This window comes from Glandiceps talaboti, chromosome 2 (genome assembly GCF_964340395.1).
Source record: "Glandiceps talaboti chromosome 2, keGlaTala1.1, whole genome shotgun sequence".
Classification (NCBI taxonomy): Eukaryota; Metazoa; Hemichordata; class Enteropneusta; family Spengelidae; genus Glandiceps; species Glandiceps talaboti.
In genome coordinates this window covers 18,861,676-18,884,041 of record NC_135550.1, presented here as the reverse complement: position 1 = coordinate 18,884,041, position 22,366 = coordinate 18,861,676, and the positions used below count along the sequence as shown (strand labels likewise).

Genomic DNA, 22,366 nt, shown 5'->3' with positions numbered 1-22,366 from the left:
GGAGTTACTACTGGCGGTCTATTTACGTTAGAATAATTATAGCTCTGGCCTACCCGTGACCGTGGTCCAGCGTTTGCGTAGGGTTCTTGTCGTATTTGAACAGGCGTTGCTGGTACAGGGAGGGGCGTCACCGCCGCTGCTGATAGCTTCTCATGTAGAACTTCGTTCTGTTTTAGCAAAGAGTCGAAGGCTTGTTGTAAAACCTCTGTAGACGTGTCGGAAGTACGACCAGTTTTCAGTGCTTTGACATCATCGTCGAACCGTTCTACCACTTCTGCTGTTCGGGCGAAAGCCACGGCCTCCTGGAAATTGACCGGATCTCTGTTGACTACCGTACTACGTATAGACGGTATTAACCCCTGTAAAAATAAACTAAAAAGCTCGTTATCATTTCTGTTATAACGATAGCACATATCCCTTAAACGTGAGGCATATTTTTCGATTGTTTCTTTGTCCATTTGCTTAATTGTTCTTAGCTCTTGATCTATACGCCACTGTGGTGCTCTGTTCTGGAATCGTCCGATGAAAGCTGCACGCATGTTCTCCCAGTTGTTCGCCAGGTCGTCAGGCAAGGACGTGTACCATCTCTCTGCTTCACCAGACATAAGCAGACTAAAAATATTCAGACGTTGAATATTGTCAAACTGCTTAAGGACGACATATGCATCAAATTTACGCAACCATCTGGTTGGTATTTCATCTTCCTTCCCATAAAATTGAGGTGGTATGATATCGTTACCCACCGTCAAATTCTGCATTCTGTTGACAATGCGTTGTAGCTCTTGGTGAACCAGCCGTGCGTCTTGCCGCTGGCCTTGGTTGACCTCTGCTCCATTGTTTTCTGGCTGTGGAGCTTCTTGCTGGATATTCGGGTCTGCTTCTGCCATTACTGTAGGTGGCCGTTGACAAGGATGTAAATGTCGGTTTCTTCTCAGTCTTCTACCAGAACGTAATAACATTAAGTGGACCTGTTGGATTTTCCACCAGTGATGCGAGTCGTAGAGTTGAACGGTATAAGTATGGATAGTTCAGACGTTACACTCTAGCACTCACACTCTCATACTCTCGTACGGGATCGTTCAGGTCCAAGTCGGGAATTAGTCACAACTGAGAAGATATTTCGGCTTGCCAGAATCACCTACCCGAGAGCTTCTCTCTTGAGCTCCTCTCCTGATTCTGGATGTTTTATTCTCATCTTAAGTATACTTCGAATACAATGGAATTTACACAACGACTATATAAATAGCAAGTCACACCCTAAGATCATGCCATCATAAAAGTTATTATATACTTTTCTCTAACCAATCATGTGAATTTCAGTTACATCATGTTTGCCCAGCTTCGTCATCGCCAGTCTATTTCTGACCTATGGCCTACAATGCCGAAAAGTAGAATTTATTCCCATAATTCCGAAATACGATATTTTGGATCGTAACACTAGTATCGGGAGACGGTACGAGACCTTGCATTTAATACATTTAATACATTCTAGTATTGGGAGACGGCACGAGACCTTGCATTTAATACATTCTAGAGTTGCACGAAATACATTCTAGTATCGGGAGACGGTACGGGACCTTGCATTTAATACATTCTAGAGTCGCACGAAATACATTCTAGTATCGGGAGACGGTATGGGACCTTGCATTTAATACATTCTAGAGTCGCACGAAATACATTCTAGTATCGGGAGACGGTACGGGACCTTGCATTTAATAAATTTAATGCATTTAATACATTCTAGAGTTGGACGAAATACATTCTACTTGTCGGCGATGGTACGGGTAGCTTGCATTTAATACACGGGAGATGGTTGAGGTACATTTAATACATTTAATACATTCTAGAGTTGCACGAAATATGAGTGTGAATCATTTTTTTTATGGGAATCTGAAAACATCATTACGACAATGCACTCATATCCTCCAAGTCCAATTGTGGATACCATGTGATGTGTTGGAAGCAGGGAGACTCAAAAGAAAACTTTTGTCCAAATCGGGCATGTGCCATTATGAGGGAAAGGGAAAAAAGCGAACAAGATAACAGCAGATGTCAAGTGAAGAATGGTGCTTGATTCTTCTGATATGGATATATAGGTTAATTACCTCTCTGGAAAATTTTGAAAGAATTTTAATGATGGATGTGAATAGCTATGAATTTAAGGTACACACATAGTACACGTACACACACACACACACACACACACACACACACACACACACACACACACACACAGTAAACAGTAAAATGTTTCTGGTTTTAACACTTTTTACGTAAATCTGTCATGAGAAATATAGGATCTGTTGTAATAACAAATTCCACAATAAAATATGCAAATGTTGAAATCATTAACTAATAGTCTCTCAAAATGTCTGTGTTAGTACAAGATTACCTGCGAAAAGTACATCCTTTGATCAGTGTTTTCCATTTTGTGAAATTAATAAATAAAGGACTGGGGACAAGTAGAACACTATCTAGTGGTTTGGGATTTGACTAGGTTATTGACCTTATGAAGTGAAGTGAATGAACAGAGGATGTCTGCAAATGATGTATGAATAATTCAGTTGTTTAATCGTTGCGGTACAGTTCAGGGAACCCGATTACTACGTTAAAGGGCAAGTTTGCCACACAGTTATGTGACTTGTAATGATTAATGAGATGTTTGACTACTGGTTTATGCCTGTTATTGAATTTAAGTATCATTCGATTTCTCAAGTTCATGTTCTGTATACAGGGAAATTATTGCGCAGTCTTATTTTCGCGCGTTGGGAGATCACGGTGATTACACACACTACAGTTTAATTTTCGCGCAAGGCCGTCAGTGTTTTTTTGTGTGTGAACATAAACAATATGTTGAGCTGAGAACAATGAAATTTTACACTGATTGATGGGCAGTATTGCTCTGTCTGCATACGTCAGCTGCAGTCCTTTATTGTTTGCAACTGCGAATTTAACATACTAGTATATAGTGCCATCATATTGCCCTTTTGGCAGGCCCTCTAGAGTTCATGATGGGAAATCATGACCTCACACCCTTCTAACCTTGGGCCTGACAGTGACACTAAGTTTCAAGTAAATACTTCATTGCTATTCTAAGCCAGCATTAACATAACTGTTAATGAAAACTATATTTTAAAAATCAGTAAAGGGTCTATAAATCTCTCCATACAATGTGTGGCATCTTCTTTTTCATAATGAAATCTATTTTGTTTCATTCATATGTCTTCCAGCAGCCTGTCAACATTTGCTTGTAAACCTCAATTAATCTCGTTTAGATTTGAAATGTAAAGTATTACTGGAAGCTTCTAGAGTTGAAATACCACAATTTGACATGATAAACATCTAAAGATTGATATGAGCATAGCATGTTAACAAAACCTTGCTGTAGGCCCAACATTTCGTTTCACCACTCACCACTCACCACTCACCACACAAACAATTGCAAACCCACGACTATAGGTGTTCCGACCCAATATCAAGTCATAAAATTTTCATGGTTGAATATGGTTTGTCACCTGTGAACGATCCCAACTGACATGATTAATGAGAAAAGACCAGATGTGCGTCATGTCAATCCCCTGAATGATTGACGCCAACTAGTTCTGTGACTTCCATTGGTTACTTGAATCCAAATGAAAGCGTGTTTCGATCTTTTTGAGGTTGTAGGACTACTACGGCAATATTCTCGCGAGTGAGTACTGATTTTAGACCACGGTACATTCAATTCACTGCCTAAAATTCAAATTTGTCAGACTGGTCACTTGCCGATGGAAGGTTGGCATTTAGATTACGTAATATCGGAAGCTAACACGACTGTGTATTGATAGTAACTCACGTTTCGGTCACGGTCCTCCCTTCAGCTGTTGTATCTCACCTTGATAATCGCCTATCCTGCGTCTTTATAAGGAACACATCGTAAATTGCTAAGTTCCACAAGGGCAGTAGCCAACTGGAAGATTTTAGTGATCTCAAAAATGGGGGAACTGAAGAACACCATCACAGCAGTATTTCTTGTCGCTGTTTTTACCATTGTCAGTTGTCAGCCGAAACGTTTCGACGGGTAAGTTAGCACGCCTGTAAAATTGCATGCAATTGTAAAATCGAGCGCATTTCGATTTTACGTACAGTGGTAAGATCAGAGAAAATTCCAGTAAAATTACCAGGTGGCTTATTTTTCTTTTCTTGAAAGTGTAGATATGTCACCACCTGAATAGATTTGTTTTTTATTTATAATTTTTCTACAGAACAAAAACTGCAATTTCTAAAAGAATTGTCAAGGCGACGCAATTTTTAGGCTGTGCCTTATTCACGAGGATTTCACAGAATGTGGTTTCAAGAAGAATTTGCAATGCGACGTATTGCCGTGGCATATTGTGATATTCACAGATGTTTCAGTTTCGTCAGACAAGTTCCATATGTGCGAACCATGTTGTGTTGAAATACTACCATTCCACGTTAGTTTCACCATAGACAGTGGTGAGGAAAATATTGCATGTGTTTTCCCCAGGAACTATGGTTTCACGAAACAAACTGGTGAAATATAGAATAAGAGTTATTTTAATTGACTTCTCGGCCTACTACTTAACGGATTTTGCGTTGACACTGAGTCTGTAGATCGTTTGAAAATCAGGGGAATGCTCATTACAAGAAACAACAAAACCACGTGCTAAAACTTTCCTGCTAAACCTTCCGAAATCGATTTAACTACTAACTGTATGGTTGTCATCGACAGGCCTAAGTTTAAAGTATGGGTGTCGATTTAATTGATTTTACTTGAACTCGGGGTCTCTTCAGGATTAGATACATGTATACATACATGCTCACCATATTGAATTTATTTTATTTCTCATTCTATCAGAAATACGTCAGAGTGTTTTATCGGATGATTAATCAACAAAGAAATATGGAAAGAATTAAGGAAACGAAAGATAAAAAGAATTAAACTTGATGTAATTTCGATAAGACATCCGTCACTTATTAACACAGTAAGCTATAATGCCAAATTCCCAAAACCAAATATAAAAAGTTTGTATTTTCGGTAACCCGACCGACCCTATCTTAAACCAAACATTTTTTTTACATTCAAAAAGGTAAAATGGTGACAATTTACTTCTACTTTCGTGTAAATGTTTTGGCCAAAGTATCTTTAGTATTTTTTAAAATAAAAATCCTAAGATGAATGTATACAGTACAATCTGTATTTTGTGTTCATCTACTGCACATAATATTGTGACAACATTTACTTCTTGTACACCTCATCAAATTATCACAGAAGTATTGTGACCAACGGGTATGTTTACTTCGGGTTGAAAGAATTTCTCAACAACAACAACAACAACAACAACAACAACAACAACAACAACAACAACCACAACACAACACAACACAACACAACACAACACAACACACCACCACCACACCACCACCACAACACAACAACACCACAACAACGACGACGACGACGACAACAACAACAACAACAACAACAACAACAACGACGACGACGACGACGACAATAACAATAACAATAACAATAACAAGAAAAAATGGATAAAAATTACCAACCTATCCTATTTTCTGAAGCCATATTATCGGAAACAATCGTTTTTTTATCTCAAAGTCCCAAATTTAAATTACCATGAAATGAACAAAAACAAAATTACTAGTTCAGTTTTAATTGGACAAAATCTATATTTTATGTTAAATGTGTAGTTTTAAAACTACTTTCGAGATAAATGCAAAGAAAAATAAGTATTACCTATTTATGATATTAACCCTTTCTTTTATGCGAATCTTTTCGTAGCTATGAAGTATTACGTATAAAGCCTCGGAGTTTTGGCGAGGTGGAATTACTGAATCAACTCAAAGTTAACCTTGGAGATTCGGTAAGGAAATGCTTATACACACATTCCGTATTCCGTTCTCTTCAGAACATATCTCTGACACGTTCATATGTAATGTGCTATGTAAACATGGATTAATTGAACATATGCTTCGCAGATCTATATACATGGATATGTAAGAAAACATACAATTCCCATATGTAATTTATATAAAGGTTAAACTGTAATAATTATATATAGTGTGATGTTTATGTTTGCACCTAGGTTGATTTTTGGCTGTCTCCCCATGGGGTTGATTTTCCTGTCGACGTCATGGTACCACCTGAGCTTAGAGATGACGTAACTGTCTTCCTTGACACCATGCAAATACAATACGAGATTTATATCGATGATGTACAGAATTTAATAGACAGTCAGCACAAGTCGCAGGCTTCTCGACAAGACGTCTACGTCACTTTCGACTACAATCAATACCATTCATATGATGAGGTAATGTTACTCTTCTTCGTTGCTTTTTCATTCGGCAACCATATAGGGAATAGGGTATATTATTTCTTTTTTCGGCGTTTTATTTAAGTGACAAATCATCCGTCATCTCAACCATATAACATCTATTGGAAGTGAAATGCTTATATATACATGGTATTCAACAGACACACCGATATAAACACAAATACGCCTTCACAAGTTCTCAATTTGCCCCTCGCGCCTCACCTTTCTTACACCATCATGATTCTGCACGTCGCGATCGCAGACACGCCGATAAACAAACTAAATTGTGTTTTTTTTTTCAAGATTAATGGAAAATTGCGTCTCCATCTTTTCACTAGATCAGTAAGTGGATAACGGATATTGCCGCGGAGTATAAAGAGCTAACGCAAACATTTGAACTGACTAAATCTTTCGAAGGAAGATCAATCAAGGCACTGAAGGTTTGTGTTTGTAAAAAAAAAAATATTTTGTATATAATCAAGTTGAGTTCCTCGTTGGAAAAGTACGTGAAAATTGAAAGAGTATTTGATCATCATTGTTATTATGACTATAAGTAATGGTTAACTGAGTTGTAAATGTAATTCTTGAAATCTATAGGTCACTAAACTATGGCAAACTTATACAAGTTTTAATTGCACCAGACTGAGTGTGTATCACCCTTTCCGACCTAACAAACCAGTTTAGAAGGTCTTTAATTACAATTTATTTTGGATTTTCAATGTATAAAATATTTTTAACATGACTTCCTACTTGAAATATGAAAGTGAAACAACACAGACCAAGTCCTTGATTGAGTTATTTGTAACCCAATACATTGCAAAAATATGTTTAAAAAGTACAATAACAAACATTTTACATATTTATTAATCTTTTGCAATGTATTAAGTTACAAACAAGGACTTGGTAAATAATGTTTCACATTTATTTTTCAAGTAGGAAGCCATTATTAAAATTGTTTTATGAATTAAAAATCCAAAATAAATACGGTACCCTAATCCTCATCCATATGGCCACTTTAAGAAGAATGTGAAAACAAAGCAAATTGATGAATTAGTCCAATCAAATAATCATGAACGTGAACGGTATACGTTGCCATTATCACACACACAATATTGTGGTCTTTCTATGATCAGATAGGAACAGCGTCTCTCGTCAAGAAACCTGCCGCGTGGCTTGAAGCCGGAATTCACGCAAGAGAATGGGTTTCCCCGGCAACGCTTATCTACATGACCAAATATGTAAGTATATTATCAGTAGACTAAATAAATAGACGATTATATCAAATACAGTTATGTATATTGTTGCATCACATTTTGTATTTCTTCGTCAACTTTTTAAAAAAAAATGAATGGTTGCATGAAGGTACTTTACTGTGCTCAACATTTTCGTTGAGTGAATGTACACTGGCATGAAGGCTGGCGTCAGATTGAAGTTACTTGGCTATCGACCAAGAGGTCAGTCACAAAATGGCAAATTTCGACAGTATTTCGACCGTGTTTTATTGCTTAGTGAGATCGACACTCCACCAATGGTGTTGAATTGCCCCTCACACTCCACTATATTTAAATCAAAATGTCAAAGTTCACTACATGTGCATGTAAGTGGATAGGCTCTCCAATACAATCCTCAATCTGCTTCTTTCACAGTTGCTGGAGGGATATGGTGTCGACACTCATATTACACGGATGTTAGATGAATTTGATTGGTATATAGTGCCTCAATTGAATCCTGACGGATATGAGTATTCCAGAACTGATGTGAGTACACCGTCAAATTATAATTCATTTAAACCATTTCATGGATTTGTCTGTCTGTCTGTCTGTCTGTCTGTCTGTCTGTCTGTCTGTCTGTCTGTCTGTCTGTCTATCTGTGGACATGATATCTCTACTGCACAGAACTGAGATGCTAATGAAACTTGCTACACAGTGTGAAAATGCTTTCCGTATTCTTTTTTGAAATTTCCACCAATTAATTAATTTCATAGTAGATCATAAAATTACACTATTGATTCATTGATTCTTGCTAGCAAATGAAGGGACACTTGTAATTTGAATATCTTATTTTTGTGAGGGGGTTTTCACGTGTTTTATTCCTATTAATTTTTCCTTTCATAGCCGTATAATATACTCGACAAATGCATGTATATTAATGACAATTTTATATTCTCTCTCACTTTTTTGTCACTTACAGGACCGTATGTGGCGCAAGACTCGTCAGCCAAATGACAATTCTGTTTGTGTTGGCATTGATCCTAATAGGAATTGGGATTACGAATGGGGAGGTAAATATCAGCAGTTAAACTCATGACGTCGACAACTTGGTTTCAGGATATAATATACCACATTGTCTATGGCATCCGTTTTACTCAGATATTCATACAATGTATGTTATAGTTACATAAGCTTAATCATTTCGATTCTAAAATGTGCACACAGTGTTGAAACTATAACTGAAAACAAAACTCATCAAATTGTCTCTCCTGATTGTTTCAACCCAAACAATTACAGTATTCGATTCACTACTTCTTCAATTATGTCCTTCGCCCACAACGATGGATTTACTGCAACACGTTTTCAGTCAGTCATCGAGTTATGAGATTTCGAGAGAAAATGTATCTAAACACGCATCCTATATCATATAGTACGTCAACATCTTCGGGGTATCATAGAAGAAACAACCGAATTTACTGTCTAGGCAATTCGTTGAAAACGCCACTTCAAACAAAATTTGTGACTGATCTGTATTTACTATGATAACGACTACATGTTCCTGTGTGGTTTGTATACATGTACCTTCACAATATCACCGTTCTATCTAATAAATGCTGCACTCGATCACTTGCAGGTCGAGGATCCAGTCCCAACCCTTGTGCCTTGGATTACCGTGGTCCTTACGCCTTGTCTGAACCAGAAGTCAAGGGAGTAACTGACTATTTAAGAAATTTGGACCAGGATGTTAAAATGTTTATAGATTTCCATAGTTATTCTCAACTGTGGTTATCTCCTTGGGCCTATACACGAATAAGACCAGTTGACTACAAAGATCAGGTAAGATTTGACTTGCAATTCATGAACTTTAACAAAGTGAAACTGATCCAACAAGTTTGTGAATGTCAAGTATCATTTGTTAATGTTAGAGGTGTCATAGTTTTAGTCTCAATCAATTTTCTTTTACATGTATTATTGTGATGATACATTCGGAATTGCTTACGGCTCTGTTCGGAGAAGCTTGCCCAAACTGTTAACGAACTATCAAGATCAGTGAGCCTGATCACAAGGTTTCATGTCAAGTTACCCTCTACTACTACTACAGTCATTTTCACGTAACACTTGTTCACACAGGTGAGACGTGTTCGTTTCCTGAACTAACAGAAAGCTAATTTTGAACCACGAGAATATTTTCAAAGCCCGTGAGAGAGAGAAATGTCATGATATCGTGATGAAGGGAAGAGATAAATAGTTGTCAAGCGTTATCAAATATCTTAATATTTGTGCTTCTTCACGGAAACCAGAAATCTTTCCTTTCATGGTTCGAATTGGTTACACTTTCATCACATTAATACAACTATCCAAAATAGTTGCAATTGTGTTGTTTAGTATATATTTTGGGGAGGATGATGAAAACAGTCACTATGGTCTATGCATTGTAAATGTCTTTATATTCACACATTCAGGTAAAACTCGCATCTAGGGGTGTCTCCGCGTTGTCAGCTGTCTTCGGAACCAAATACACCTATGGGGATGTTGCCAATACACTATGTAAGTACACTTTATGTGCCCTTTGAGCAATTGTAACTTATCCTTGTTTTATCATGATTATAATTTTGTGAAGATGGTGATGGGAGGGTCCTTCCATTTCAGTAAAGCAATCTCTATCTCCCCATACTCTGAATATGGAATGATCTGAACGCCGTCCAGCTAGCGTCATTATTTGTGATATTTCAATACATTGCAATTGGGTAATGTTGTAGACTGCTGCAATGGTACCACCATCCCACGTCATCCAATATCAGATTAAAGGCTAAACGAAATGTCAAATATAACTTGATGACGTCAGTGATATGGTGACGTAAAATTTCAATCGACGCACGTGTCAACTTTTTATCCAATGCGCAGGTTGACAGTACAGTGGGAAAACATCGGATTAGACATGTTATGAAATTTGATGAGGATTTGAAATTTACTGTGTGAATGACATTTTTTTTTCTTTACAGACGCATCTGCTGGATCTAGTTTAGATTGGGCGTATGGCGTCAAAAATGTGAAATATTCATACGTTCTTGAACTGAGAGATACAGGCGAATACGGGTTCCTCCTTCCAGAAGACCAAATTGAACCTACAGCTATTGAGACTTTTGAAGGTTTAAAGGAAGTCACTCTGTATGTTCTAGATAATGAATAATGTAAATGCAATTATTAATGAAAGAAATGAATATATTAAAATTAATAATTCTACACTTATCTCGTTTGTACTGACTACAGAATGAATGTGCGAGAACAGACCCATTTTTTGCTAAAATAGGAAATCCAACTTGCGTTCTGCTACTACTGCAATAACAATTATCAGTCTTGATGTAATTTGTGTATGTCGATACTTAAAGCCTATTACGTCAAAATCTGAATATGCATCCCTGTGGTATACCAGGCTTCCCTTCAATTCTCTTAAATATTTTAATTACTCCCTCCTTGTATAAAATCATTTAAATCTACCAAGCTGATGAACATTTTGGTCAGTTTATTACTCATTATCCACACTATGATTTCCTATATTCGGGAGGATGGGATCCGGCGGGAGGGGAGAGAGGGAGGAGAGACAGAGAGGGAGGAAGAGAGAGGAGGTAAGGAAAGGGAGAGAGAGAGAGACTGGGATCTACAACTATTTCGCATCTTACCACTGGAGGGCGCGATTCTTTATCGTATGCAGTCAGGTGAGAATTTTGTTTCTTTGTTACAACAATAGATGTATGCTGAAAATGAACATGGTTGTCTATATATATCGGAATCTGCGTGATGTCAAACTTAAATTTTCCTATATCAGGCAAACCTGACCCATGCAAGACAAATAGCGATATGTTTTTCCCAAGATAGCTTATGGATTTTATTATAGTGCAATGTTTACAAATTACCGTTGATAACGAACCTTGACAATATTATCAGTATACGACACAAGTCGTTTGCCATCGTCGGCATAATTCTATGCATGCAGCGTCTCTGAAGAAAAAAAAAGAAGCTTGATTTGACTAATCCTATTGACCTAAAAAAAAAAAAGTCGATCGTAACAATTCGTTTCGAGGTCATAAAATTATGAAGAAAACGAAAAAATATTAATATCTCCTTTATATCAAAATCCTTAATACTAATCAATACCATCGCGTGTGTAGCTAGAGTGAATTGAACAGGTGCTTAGATATCAATATGATATGAATATGATATGAACTTTAATACAAATAGTTTAGTTATTAAAATAAAATTGGCTGATATCAGGATCATATCACTGTAATTGGGGGACCACATGCATGATATCCGAAAAATGCTTTTTTTTTTAAATTCTAAAACACACCGTATGAATCATACGGTGGATAGTGGTAAACATAAGATTTTTCAGATTCCGACGTTTAAAGTTACTGCTAATATAGTCATGTATCGTTATCAAATTTGAAATTTACTGTGTGAATGTCATTTTTTTTCTTTACAGACGCATCTGCTGGATCTAGTTTAGATTGGGCGTATGGCGTCAAAAATGTGAAATATTCACACGTTCTTGAACTGAGAGATACAGGCGAATACGGGTTCCTCCTTCCAGAAGACCAAATTGAACCTACAGCTATTGAGACTTTTGAAGGTTTAAAGGAAGTCACTCTGTATGTTCTAGATAATGAATAATGTAAATGCAATTATTGAGAGAAATGAATATATTAAAATTGATAATTCTACACTTATCTCGTTTGTACTGACTACAGAATGAATGTGCGAGAACAGACCCATTTTTGTTAAAATAGGAAATCCAACTTGCGTTCTGCTACTACTGCAATAACAATTATCAGTCTTGATGCAATTTCGAACTTAAAGTGGTGTATGTCGATACTTGAAGCCTATTACGTCAAAATCTGAATATGCATCCCTGTGGTATACCAGGCTTCCCTTCAAATCTCTGAAATATTTTAATTACTCCCTCCTTGTAAATCATTTAAATCTACCAAGCTGATGAACATTTTGGTCAGTTTATTACTCATTATCCACACTATGATTTCCAATATTCGGGAGGATGGGATCCGGAGGGAGGGGAGAGAGGGAGGGGAGACAGAGAGGGAGGAAGAAAGGGGAGGTAGGAAAAGGGAGGGAGAGAGAGAGAGAGAGAGAGAGAGAGAGAGAGAGAGAGAGAGAGAGAGAGAGAGAGAGAGAGAGAGAGAGAGAGAGAGACGGATCTACAACTCCTTCGCATCTTACCACTGGAGGGCGCGATTCTTTATCGTATGCAGTCAGGTGAGAATTTTGTTTCTTTGTTACTACAATAGATGTATGCTGAAAATGAACATGGTTGTCTATATATATCGGAATCTGCGTGATGTCAAACTTAAATTTTCCTATATCAGGCAAACCTGACCCATGCAGGACAAATAGCGATGTTTTCCCCAGATAGCTTATAGTGCAATGTTTACAAATTACCGTTGATAACGAACCTTGACAATATTATCATTATACGACACAAATTTTTTTTTTTTATTATTTATTTATAAACGGCAATGCATCCATTAAATGGCTTTTCATGCAAATGCAAGATAAACAAATACAATACAGATTTAAAATACAAATATACATAACAGACACAAATTTAAGCACTGTACAATAATGACCATCTTGAGGAAAGAGTACAAAGGGCATTAAATTTATGAACTATTTGCAGCGATGGATGCCCTGTATCTGAAGGAACGAGAGTGGGCTTTCGGAATGTGGAATTTGGTCCTTGTATTGTATTGATGAAACGTATCATTGGTTGAAATAAGTTCAGAAAGGTACGATGGTACTTTGTGACAAATCATGTGACAAATCGTTTGCCATCGTCGGCATAATTCTATGCATGCAGCGTCTCCGAGTCTGAAGAAAAAAAGAAGCTTGATTTTGGCTAATCCTATTGACCTAAAAAAAAGTCGACCGTAAAAATTCGTTTCAAGGTCTAAAATTATGAAGAAAACGAAAAAAAAAATTAATATCTCCTTTTTTCAAAATCCTTAATACTTCGCGATGCAGACATCCATACCATCGCGTGTGTAGCGAGAGTGAATTGTACAGGTGCTTAGATATGAATATGATATGAATATGATATGAACTTTAATACAAATAGTTTAGTTATCAACATAAAATTGGCTGATATCTGGATCATACCACTGTAATGGGGGACCACATGCATGATATCGGAAAAGTGTGTTTTTTTTAAATTCTAAAACACACCGTATGAATCATATGGTGGAGAGTGGTAAACACACGACTTGTCAGATTCCGAAGTTTAAAGCTACTGCATTCTTTGTACGTACTTACATTTGGTGAAAATATAGTCATGTATAGTTATCAAGTTATTTCCCCATCATGTGACATTGCCAGCTGTTTACAGGTGCAAGGATGTCATGCAAGAACTCGAATAAGGTTACTGCAACCCTGACAAAACTAATGGGAGAAGGTGGACGCACTCTTGATTTAATCATTTAGATTTTGTTGACTACATGAGTTCTGTGATGTCATGTCGTGTCGTGTCATGTCATGTCCTGTCATGCCATGTCATGTTATGTTATATCATGTCATGCCATTAGGTCGATAAACTCCTGATGCAACTATTTAGTTATTGCTGACTACATGAATTCTGTGATGTCATGTCGTGACGTCGTGTCATGTCATGTCATGTCATGTCATGTCATGTCATGTCATGCCATGCCATGTCATGTCATGCCATTAGATGGACAAACTCCTGATGTGTAATTATTTAGTTATTGCTGACTACATAAGTTGCCATGTCATCAGAGGGACACATTTCTGATGAGTCTACACGAGTTCTGTCATATCATGCATTATCATGTCATGTTATGTTATGTCACACCGTGTCATGTCGTGTCGTGTCATTAAGACACACTCCTGGTATAATCATTTAGTTTTTCTCGTTTGTCATGTCATGTCATGTCATGTCATGTCATGTCATGTCATGTCATGCCATGTGATGAGAAAGACAAAGATTCCGTATGGCGGGGCCATGTTCATTTGTTCCGGTAGTATGCATGGCTTGTATGGCATGATTTTCTCGATGGTAGTAGTATTTTGTAAAGCTTCGACAATGTCAGTAACTCTTGGTATTTTAACAATTTTTAGTGAATATATTGCCGTGATTGTCTGAACGGAAACTATACTGCAGTTACATCTAGTGCAGTTTTGATCACGTCGACAGATTCAAAACCAAGCTTTTGCCCCAGATTTAAACTTGTCACTACACCAACTATGGAGAATATTGGCCGCTAGGGAGCCTTGAGTAATTACAAGAGGGGGGGGGGATTAGGGGGCGGGTCAATTTTTACAAATCGGTCCTCGAGGATCGGGAGGCCATATTTTAGAAAAAGGAAATTAGGGGAGGGTCACATTTTACTTTGACTCATTTTTATCTAACTTTGCAGTATTTTGAAATTTTGGCATGATCCCACCGCTGCCACCATTTCCCCAATCCTACTGCTACCATATCCCCCCACTACCACCATTGTAAATTAAAAGTACTATAATAACCCCATCATTTCGGCCAGAATTTAATAACTACGATTTTTTGTGGTCGAATAACGATATATGAAAATTAATTTTGCAATTTTGACTGTCAAATTGCAAGTCATGAGTGAGTCAAACAATCTAATTAGTTTTTTTCTTCGCCAATGATTTTTTAAGTTTCTTCATTTTTATTTAGGATTCATCAAAAAAGCTCCCCAATCGATGGTTACATTTGGTGGTCAAAGTAAAAAAGAAAAATAAGTACATTGATTCGTTGTGGTCGAAATACAATGATTAGAAAAATAATTCTCCATTTCTAAGACTCCGTGGGTGGTCGATTTAAAAGAGCAGTCGAATTGATAGGATTATTATGGGTAATATGACACGTTAATATCATAACGTATCAGTGAAATGCAGTGAATTAACTATTAGTTGTGGTGTGAGGAGAGGAGCAGGTCTCAATTGTAAAGGGGAAGTAGCGTGGCAAGACAGTGGGGATAATGAGGTGGAGTGGAAATGCTAACCTCAGTCCTGAGGTTATCAGTTGTGCGCTAATCTCGTCTTTGGGCCGGGAGTTCTGGCCTTCAGCTCAGCCAATGACATCCAATGCAGTCAATTTAATATAAACACAAACTCATTGTGTTGGTAATAGTTGGAAACAAAATGGGCCTTTAAAAACTATCAATGTGGTGGGATCTTACTACAGAAATATTCCCTGTCACCCGAACCCCAAACCGCCTGACTACTATAGCTAATCTTGAGCTCTAACAACTATGCCAAAGGGAGGCGGCGTTAAAAATGTTTTTTCATTGAAATATTGAACAAGGGGAGGTCATATTAAGTGTGTGAACTTAAGGGAAAATGACTACTGGTCATAAGGACCCACATGTAGCAAATGCTGCTGGTCCTTAAGGAAAACTGCTGGTCCATATTCAATGCAGTTCATATTCACGACCTGTATCTACATCACCCCCCCCCCCACTTAGAGATCAAATGATTTTGAACTTTAATATATATGATACAACATATCTTTAGATATACTAATTTAAAGTAAAAAAGAGTACAGCGAATTGTTTACTATCCACTATTATTTCATCAATCTGTTCTTACAATTGAAAATTTCCACTCACAGAGTCAAAAAAATAGAACTTGGATGTAAACTTGGAAGTAAATTTTGGATTCACAACCAAATACTTTTTGACTCTGTGAGTAGAGATTTTCATTTGTAACTATGAACCCAGAGACTATGAATATTCATTCTCGCATAATCTGTTCCTATAGACTATAGTGGCCTGAGACTGAATGTATTCATTCCACCATAGAAATACAGATCCATAGATTGTAGATAATATGGGGTGAATGAATCAATAAAATCTACATTATCTGCACTCTAAGAGCTCACAGTCCTCGCCTTCCTCTCTGTGCGATTCACTAAATTCTGAATCACACAATCCAAAGTCAGATTCATCGTCTGTGTCAACAGCTAATGTAGCTTTCCCACCCTTATATTAGCGTACTTAGACCACAAATTCATCACAAATTCATCATAGCAGAAAGTTTTGTCGCATAACTATCCCTCTTGAAAACTGTGTATTCGCTTTATTTCAATTTCCATCCACACAGTGACACGGGGCGGTTTCTTCTTCCTCCATTGAGTCTTTACAAACGTGTACTGAAGCCCTACCCGTATACCCTACCGTGGTGTATTGAGTATCGTCTCTGACTGTTTGTGTAAGAAATCTGACCATGATGAAGAGAACTATGGGTAAATCATGTCTTACAGTGCGAGTTTTTTTGACGTTGGAACGTGATATGGTAACTGTACTGTAATGTGTAATCCACGATCAGTTGTTGTAATTCTGAAAAACTGTCGGTCCGAACGGAAATCTGTTGGTCTCGGGCCGAAAGACCGGCGGTAATTTCGCACACTGGTCATATTGTAGAGAAAGGAATTTGGGGGGAGGGTCATTTTTTTATACAACGGACCCAGAGGAGGGTCACATTTTATGCCACAGACCGGGCTTTATTTCCCCCGGTCCTCCCTCTTGTAATTACTGATGAATGCTCTCTTATATATGTACATTATTACCATCTAGATGTAGAATAGAGAGAGAGTGTCCTTTTATAAGTAATTTACCAATGTTTAGTGAAAATGTCTTTTGGTTACTTGATGGAAGAAATGACCCAGATGCAGGTGCAATGGTATTATTATCTTCATTTTTGATGGAATTACACCCTGTCTACAAGTACATTAATCAAATCATTAGTATTTCACTAAATGTCGCATCAACATGCCCCAGTTTTGCTTAGTTTATAGATAAAACATAACCAAGATAAGATAAGATAAGATAATGAGAAGTATCTCGCCATACTTTATTTGCCAGCTGGTGTCGTCTTCCTGGGAAATCAACACACATACGTTTAAATTCTGACAGGAGCTGAATGAAGAGAGTTCCACTTCTAGATATTTGAAGGCCTGGCAAAATTAAAAGAAACTTCTCAGTTTTCGTTCTGCCAAAACTTTGATCCGTATTTGAAATTAATTGAAATATAGTGATGAAAATATGTTTAGCCATGTTATACTTTGAAGTCTTATTTCAAACAAAATGATTTGCTGACAATGGAGACGTTGACACCCCCTGTGGTTGAAAAATTGTATTTAAGTGTGCTTGGGGTTGCGACGAGATCAGTTGCGTTGGTTAAGTACACATATCGAACTCTGCAACATGATGTGGAAAATTCTTCTCCTGGTGGCTTGCGTGTCTCTCTCAGAGGCAGTCACTCGTTACGATGGGTAAGTCATGAATATTTTTATTTTCTCACATTTTATAACAGTGTTGAAGTCAATTACGTGTATTCTAAAAGTTCTACATTCAAATCAAATACAATTTCTCCAAAAAAAACATTGTTACACCATTTTACAAATATAGCTTGTTTCAAAAGTCATAATCAACATATTGTATCGAATGCAACTCAAATATGTTTTGTTTTAGTAGCATATTTAATACAGGATATAAACCATAACTCGACTATGACGTGACCATTAGCAAGTCATTTGTTAGTGTCGAAAGAAAAGAAGGGAGTACTTCACCACGCGGCAAGATTATACACATTTTTCGAGGTGAAACACAAAGTTTGAGTGTCGTTCTCTATACTGGTGAACACAGAATATAAACCTAATATTTTGACGTAAAGTACAATTTAATGTAAACTACAATTTAATGTACAGAAGTCTAACACATAGTTTTGTATGTGGCCGGAATAAAACATTTGAAGTGAAGTACTAACTGCTCTGTACGCATCTTATAGCAGATACATTTTAGAAACTTCTACCATAAGTCCTGTATTTCTTTGTATTCCGTTAACTTGCTTTCATACTTGCTGATAGAAGCGGTGCTACTGATCATCATGGCAATTGTCTTGGTTCTTTGGGGGTATTGAAAGGGTCAGTGGAATAGGATCTAGTCGTAAACCAGATATTTACAATTATAACAGTCAAAGAATAATTGGGTGCCACCTAATTGTGCTTTCAATACTGATTGAAACATTTGCGGCCCTGAAGTCGTACATGGGGCAAACCTCCGATTACCCTGTACAATACTTCAAGACGTTTCGCCCTTGGAGAGCCTTCAGTAATTGTAAGGGAGCGGGGGGATAGGGAAGAGGTCAATTTTTGCAAATCGATTTTGATTTTGATGGCTTCATTACCCCCGGCATTCCCTTCGAAAATACTGATGGTTTTCTTCCCGGTTTCCCTTTCACGACTTCAAGCAGTACAGGTTGAAGATATATCAAAAAAAGTTTAATATGTGGTAACTATTTTATGATGTTTTCACTGGCCATCCACACTAACGTTACATCATACCTGATGTAAACTGAATGCCTCCCGTAAGGACAAAACCAGATTTTTGTTCCTACACACATTGTTGGAATCTACTTCACCAAGCTTTATAGTAAATGTGCGCTTTGTTACGTTTCATGTATGATGTACTAGAAAATATTAAATTTGAAGCTTGCATTCTAAGATGCCTAATGTCAAAAGTAATTAATCAACATATGTAAATGACTTATAGTTATAATCAGTTAATACACCAAGATATATAACGTTTGAAGCTTGCATTCTTAAGATATAGCTTACTGAATCATGCAAATTACTCTTTATAACTATAAGCTACATCAACAAACTTTATGGGACATGTGCGCTTTGGTATGGTTAATGTATGTACCAAATTATATTGAATGTGAAGTATGCATTCTTTTGATATAACCTAATTACTAAAACCCATAAATTATGCAAATGACTAATTAATATATATTAGATGTTTACCAAAATCTTATCAATTCTTGTCATTAACATATGTAAGATGTGTAGCACTGTGCATTACAATCAATGCAGTAGTTTTTGAGACAATGTGTCCACAGACAGACATACAGATAGGCAGGCAGACAAACAGACAGACAGACAGACAGACAGACAGACAGACAGACAGACAGACAGACAGACAGACAGACAGACAGACAGACAGACAGACAAACAAACAAACAAACAAACACAAGCATAACATTAACTTCCTTTGGGGGAGGGGTATAAATGACAAGATCTCTCCTAAATGACTACAAGTTGCCAACCATCCTTGTACCTTGTTATCGCATCGAAAACATGACTAAACACTAAAGGGTGTATGTGTGGGGTGTTAGTGTTATACCGATATCTGTCTGTCTGTATGTATGTATGTATGTATGTATGTATGTCTGTCTGTCTGTCTGTCTGTCTGTATCTGTTAGTCTGCATGCCTGACTGTAAACATATCTCAAAAATCATTTGAGAATCGGTGGCTCAAATGAAATGAAATGAAATTTTACACATAAACATAACTTTTTGTAGTATGATTGTTGATTTACCTTTTATATTTCCCCTATTAAATATAAAATTATGTAATTATCCATTACGCTAACAGCTAATAGCTCTTTGCATTTAGACAACCTGATATAAACTGAATGCCTTCCATAAGGTTAGCCCTGCAATTTCATGATTTATGCAAGAAATTTAGCTCTACATCTGTGATTTTTTGAAGTCCCAGTGAAAGTTAGTTGTCAAAAACATTGTTCAAATGCCAGGAAAGCTTGCCATCCTCAACTGCACTCGGCTTTCTTAATCCCTTACATACCCGGGATATGTACACCCATTTCCACGGCAAATAATAAACGAAATTGAAACCCACATAACATTGCTATTTACGTATCAGAAAGTTTACATACTTCATGGTATGCACAGTTGAACAACTTTAATACAGTGAAGTGATAAGGTATTATTGCCCTACTTCGTCCCTTGGTAAAGTGTATACATTCTTGTTTCAATTGAGATTGACAGACTGCTCCAAATTGTATACATGCGTGAAAGGTGTGACGTGAGCAGACAATCATGACTGTATATTTTTGCAATAAAGCTTACAGATGATGGGTATTTTCAGTGCTCACCTCCTTGTAATCTTCAGATTCAACGAAAATATCAATACAAACACTTGAAACCCCTGAAAACAGAGTCTTTACCAGTGAAGAACAATAGCGTGTATCCGTACTGTAGCTTCATGGCTCACCTTACATTGACGTTGGTGGCACACTTTCGAAATGAAGCGCTTGAGCGACCTGATAACCAATCGATTAATTATGCAAATTGCCATTAATATTCATGGATTTTTATCAAAACCTATTCAGTTCTTGTCATTACTCAACAGAACACTTGTGCCAAATTTTGTTTGAATTGAGACCCATTTTGGAGAAAACAATGACACAGACAGACAGACAGACAGACAGACAGACAGACAGACACACACACACACACACACACACACACACACACACACACACACACACATTTCAGCCCTAATACATCTTTTCCTTACAGAAAAAAAATTGGAGACATTTTGTATTCAGGGAACATACATTAATGTCCTAATTTTTACCTCCTGTAAGGGTACGGGAGGTATTAAAAGGGGAAGGTGTGTCTGTGTGGCTGTGTGTCTCTGTCTGTATGTCTGTCTGTCTGTCTGTCTGTCTGTCTGTCTGTGTCATCATTTTCTAAAAATCGGCTGGCTCAATTGTAATGAAATTTGGGATATATAATCTTTAGGGTAATAGCTAGACCTGATTAGGTTTTGAGCCAGATCTGTTAATGTTTAATTAGAGAAATTTGCATATTAATGAAATCAACTAATTACGCAATATCTTAAGACTGCATACTTCAATTTCAATATAATTTAGTATATTCATTCAACATAACAACATACATTTGTCCTATAAAATTCGTTGATGTATCTTACAGCGTTAATGAATAATTTGCATAATTAATTATTTTTGGTAATTAGGCTATATCTTAAGAATACATACTTCAAATTCAACATAATTTAGTACATACATTAACCATAAGAAAACACATATGTCCTATCAAGTTTGTTGATGCACCATACAGTGTTTATGAATAATTTGCATAATTAATGATTTTCAGTAATTAGGCTATATCTTAAGAATACATACTTCAATTCCAATATAATTCAGTACAAACGTTAACCATAACAATCACATGTGTCCTGTAAAGCTTGTTGGTGTACCTTTCAGTGTTAATGAATAATTTGCATAATTAATGATTCTTGATAATTAGGCTATATCTTACGACTGCATACTTCAATTTCAATACAATTCAGTACATACATCAACCATAACAAATTGTGTATGTCCTATGAAGTTAGTTGATGTACCTTACAGTGTTAATGAATAATTTGGATAATTAATGATTTTCGGTAATTAGGCTATATCTTAAGACTGCATACTTCAATTTCAATACAATTTAGTACATACGTTAACTATAACAAAGCGGATATGTCCTATAAAATCTTTTATATAGCTTAGTTTTAATGAAAAATTTGCATAATTAATGATTTTAGGTAACTAGGTTGTATTTTTAAAATGCAAGCTTCAAATTTCGTATAATATGATACGTACATCATAATAATACGCACCTGTTCTATGAAGTTTGTTGCTACAACTTTTTCTTTAATGAGTATTTTGAAAAATGAATGATATTCAGTAATTAAGCAGTATCATACACTCTAACATACATTAACCTAAGAAAGCACACTTGTCCAAAAAACAAAGCCTGTTACCATAGCTTTTTAGTTTAATGAGTTATTTACATAATTAGTTATTCCCTTACGGGAGGCATTCAGTTTAAATCTGGTTTGTTTTGTTTTCTTTTGAATATTTAGGTACCACCTTCTGCGTGTCATCCCAGAGTCTGCA

At 36.7% G+C, this 22,366-nt stretch overlaps 2 protein-coding genes across 2 annotated transcripts in view; both read left to right on the top strand.

The window, feature by feature from the left end:
- Nucleotides 1-3,974: 3,974 nt before the first annotated feature.
- LOC144445178 (carboxypeptidase B-like) lies at nt 3,975-10,736 on the top strand. Its single transcript, XM_078134723.1, has 10 exons — nt 3,975-4,060; nt 5,804-5,885; nt 6,108-6,332; nt 6,674-6,775; nt 7,469-7,573; nt 7,982-8,092; nt 8,526-8,616; nt 9,180-9,382; nt 10,009-10,093; nt 10,549-10,736. The coding sequence occupies exons 1-10, from the start codon at nt 3,975-3,977 to the stop codon at nt 10,734-10,736; spliced, it is 1,278 nt and encodes a 425-aa protein (XP_077990849.1).
- Nucleotides 10,737-11,090: 354 nt separating this feature from the next.
- The window catches only part of LOC144445171 (carboxypeptidase B-like), a 19,886-nt gene continuing 8,610 nt past the window's right edge, over nt 11,091-22,366 (top strand). Inside the window, exons 1-3 of the mRNA XM_078134710.1 lie at nt 11,091-11,172; nt 12,030-12,195; nt 22,333-22,366. The exon at nt 22,333-22,366 is cut by the window's right edge and continues 45 nt beyond it. Coding sequence (XP_077990836.1) covers nt 11,091-11,172; nt 12,030-12,195; nt 22,333-22,366 — 282 coding nt within the window. The remainder of the gene's footprint in view (nt 11,173-12,029; nt 12,196-22,332) is intronic.

Excerpts from the sequence above, each read along its gene's own strand:
- LOC144445178 (XM_078134723.1), top strand. The coding sequence starts at position 3,975 with ATGGGGGAACTGAAGAACACCATCACAGCAGTATTTCTTGTCGCTGTT. Across the intron at positions 4,061-5,803 it reads CAGCCGAAACGTTTCGACGG|CTATGAAGTATTACGTATAA; the intron begins GTAAGTTAGCAC and ends ATCTTTTCGTAG. Across the intron at positions 7,574-7,981 it reads TTATCTACATGACCAAATAT|TTGCTGGAGGGATATGGTGT; the intron begins GTAAGTATATTA and ends CTTCTTTCACAG.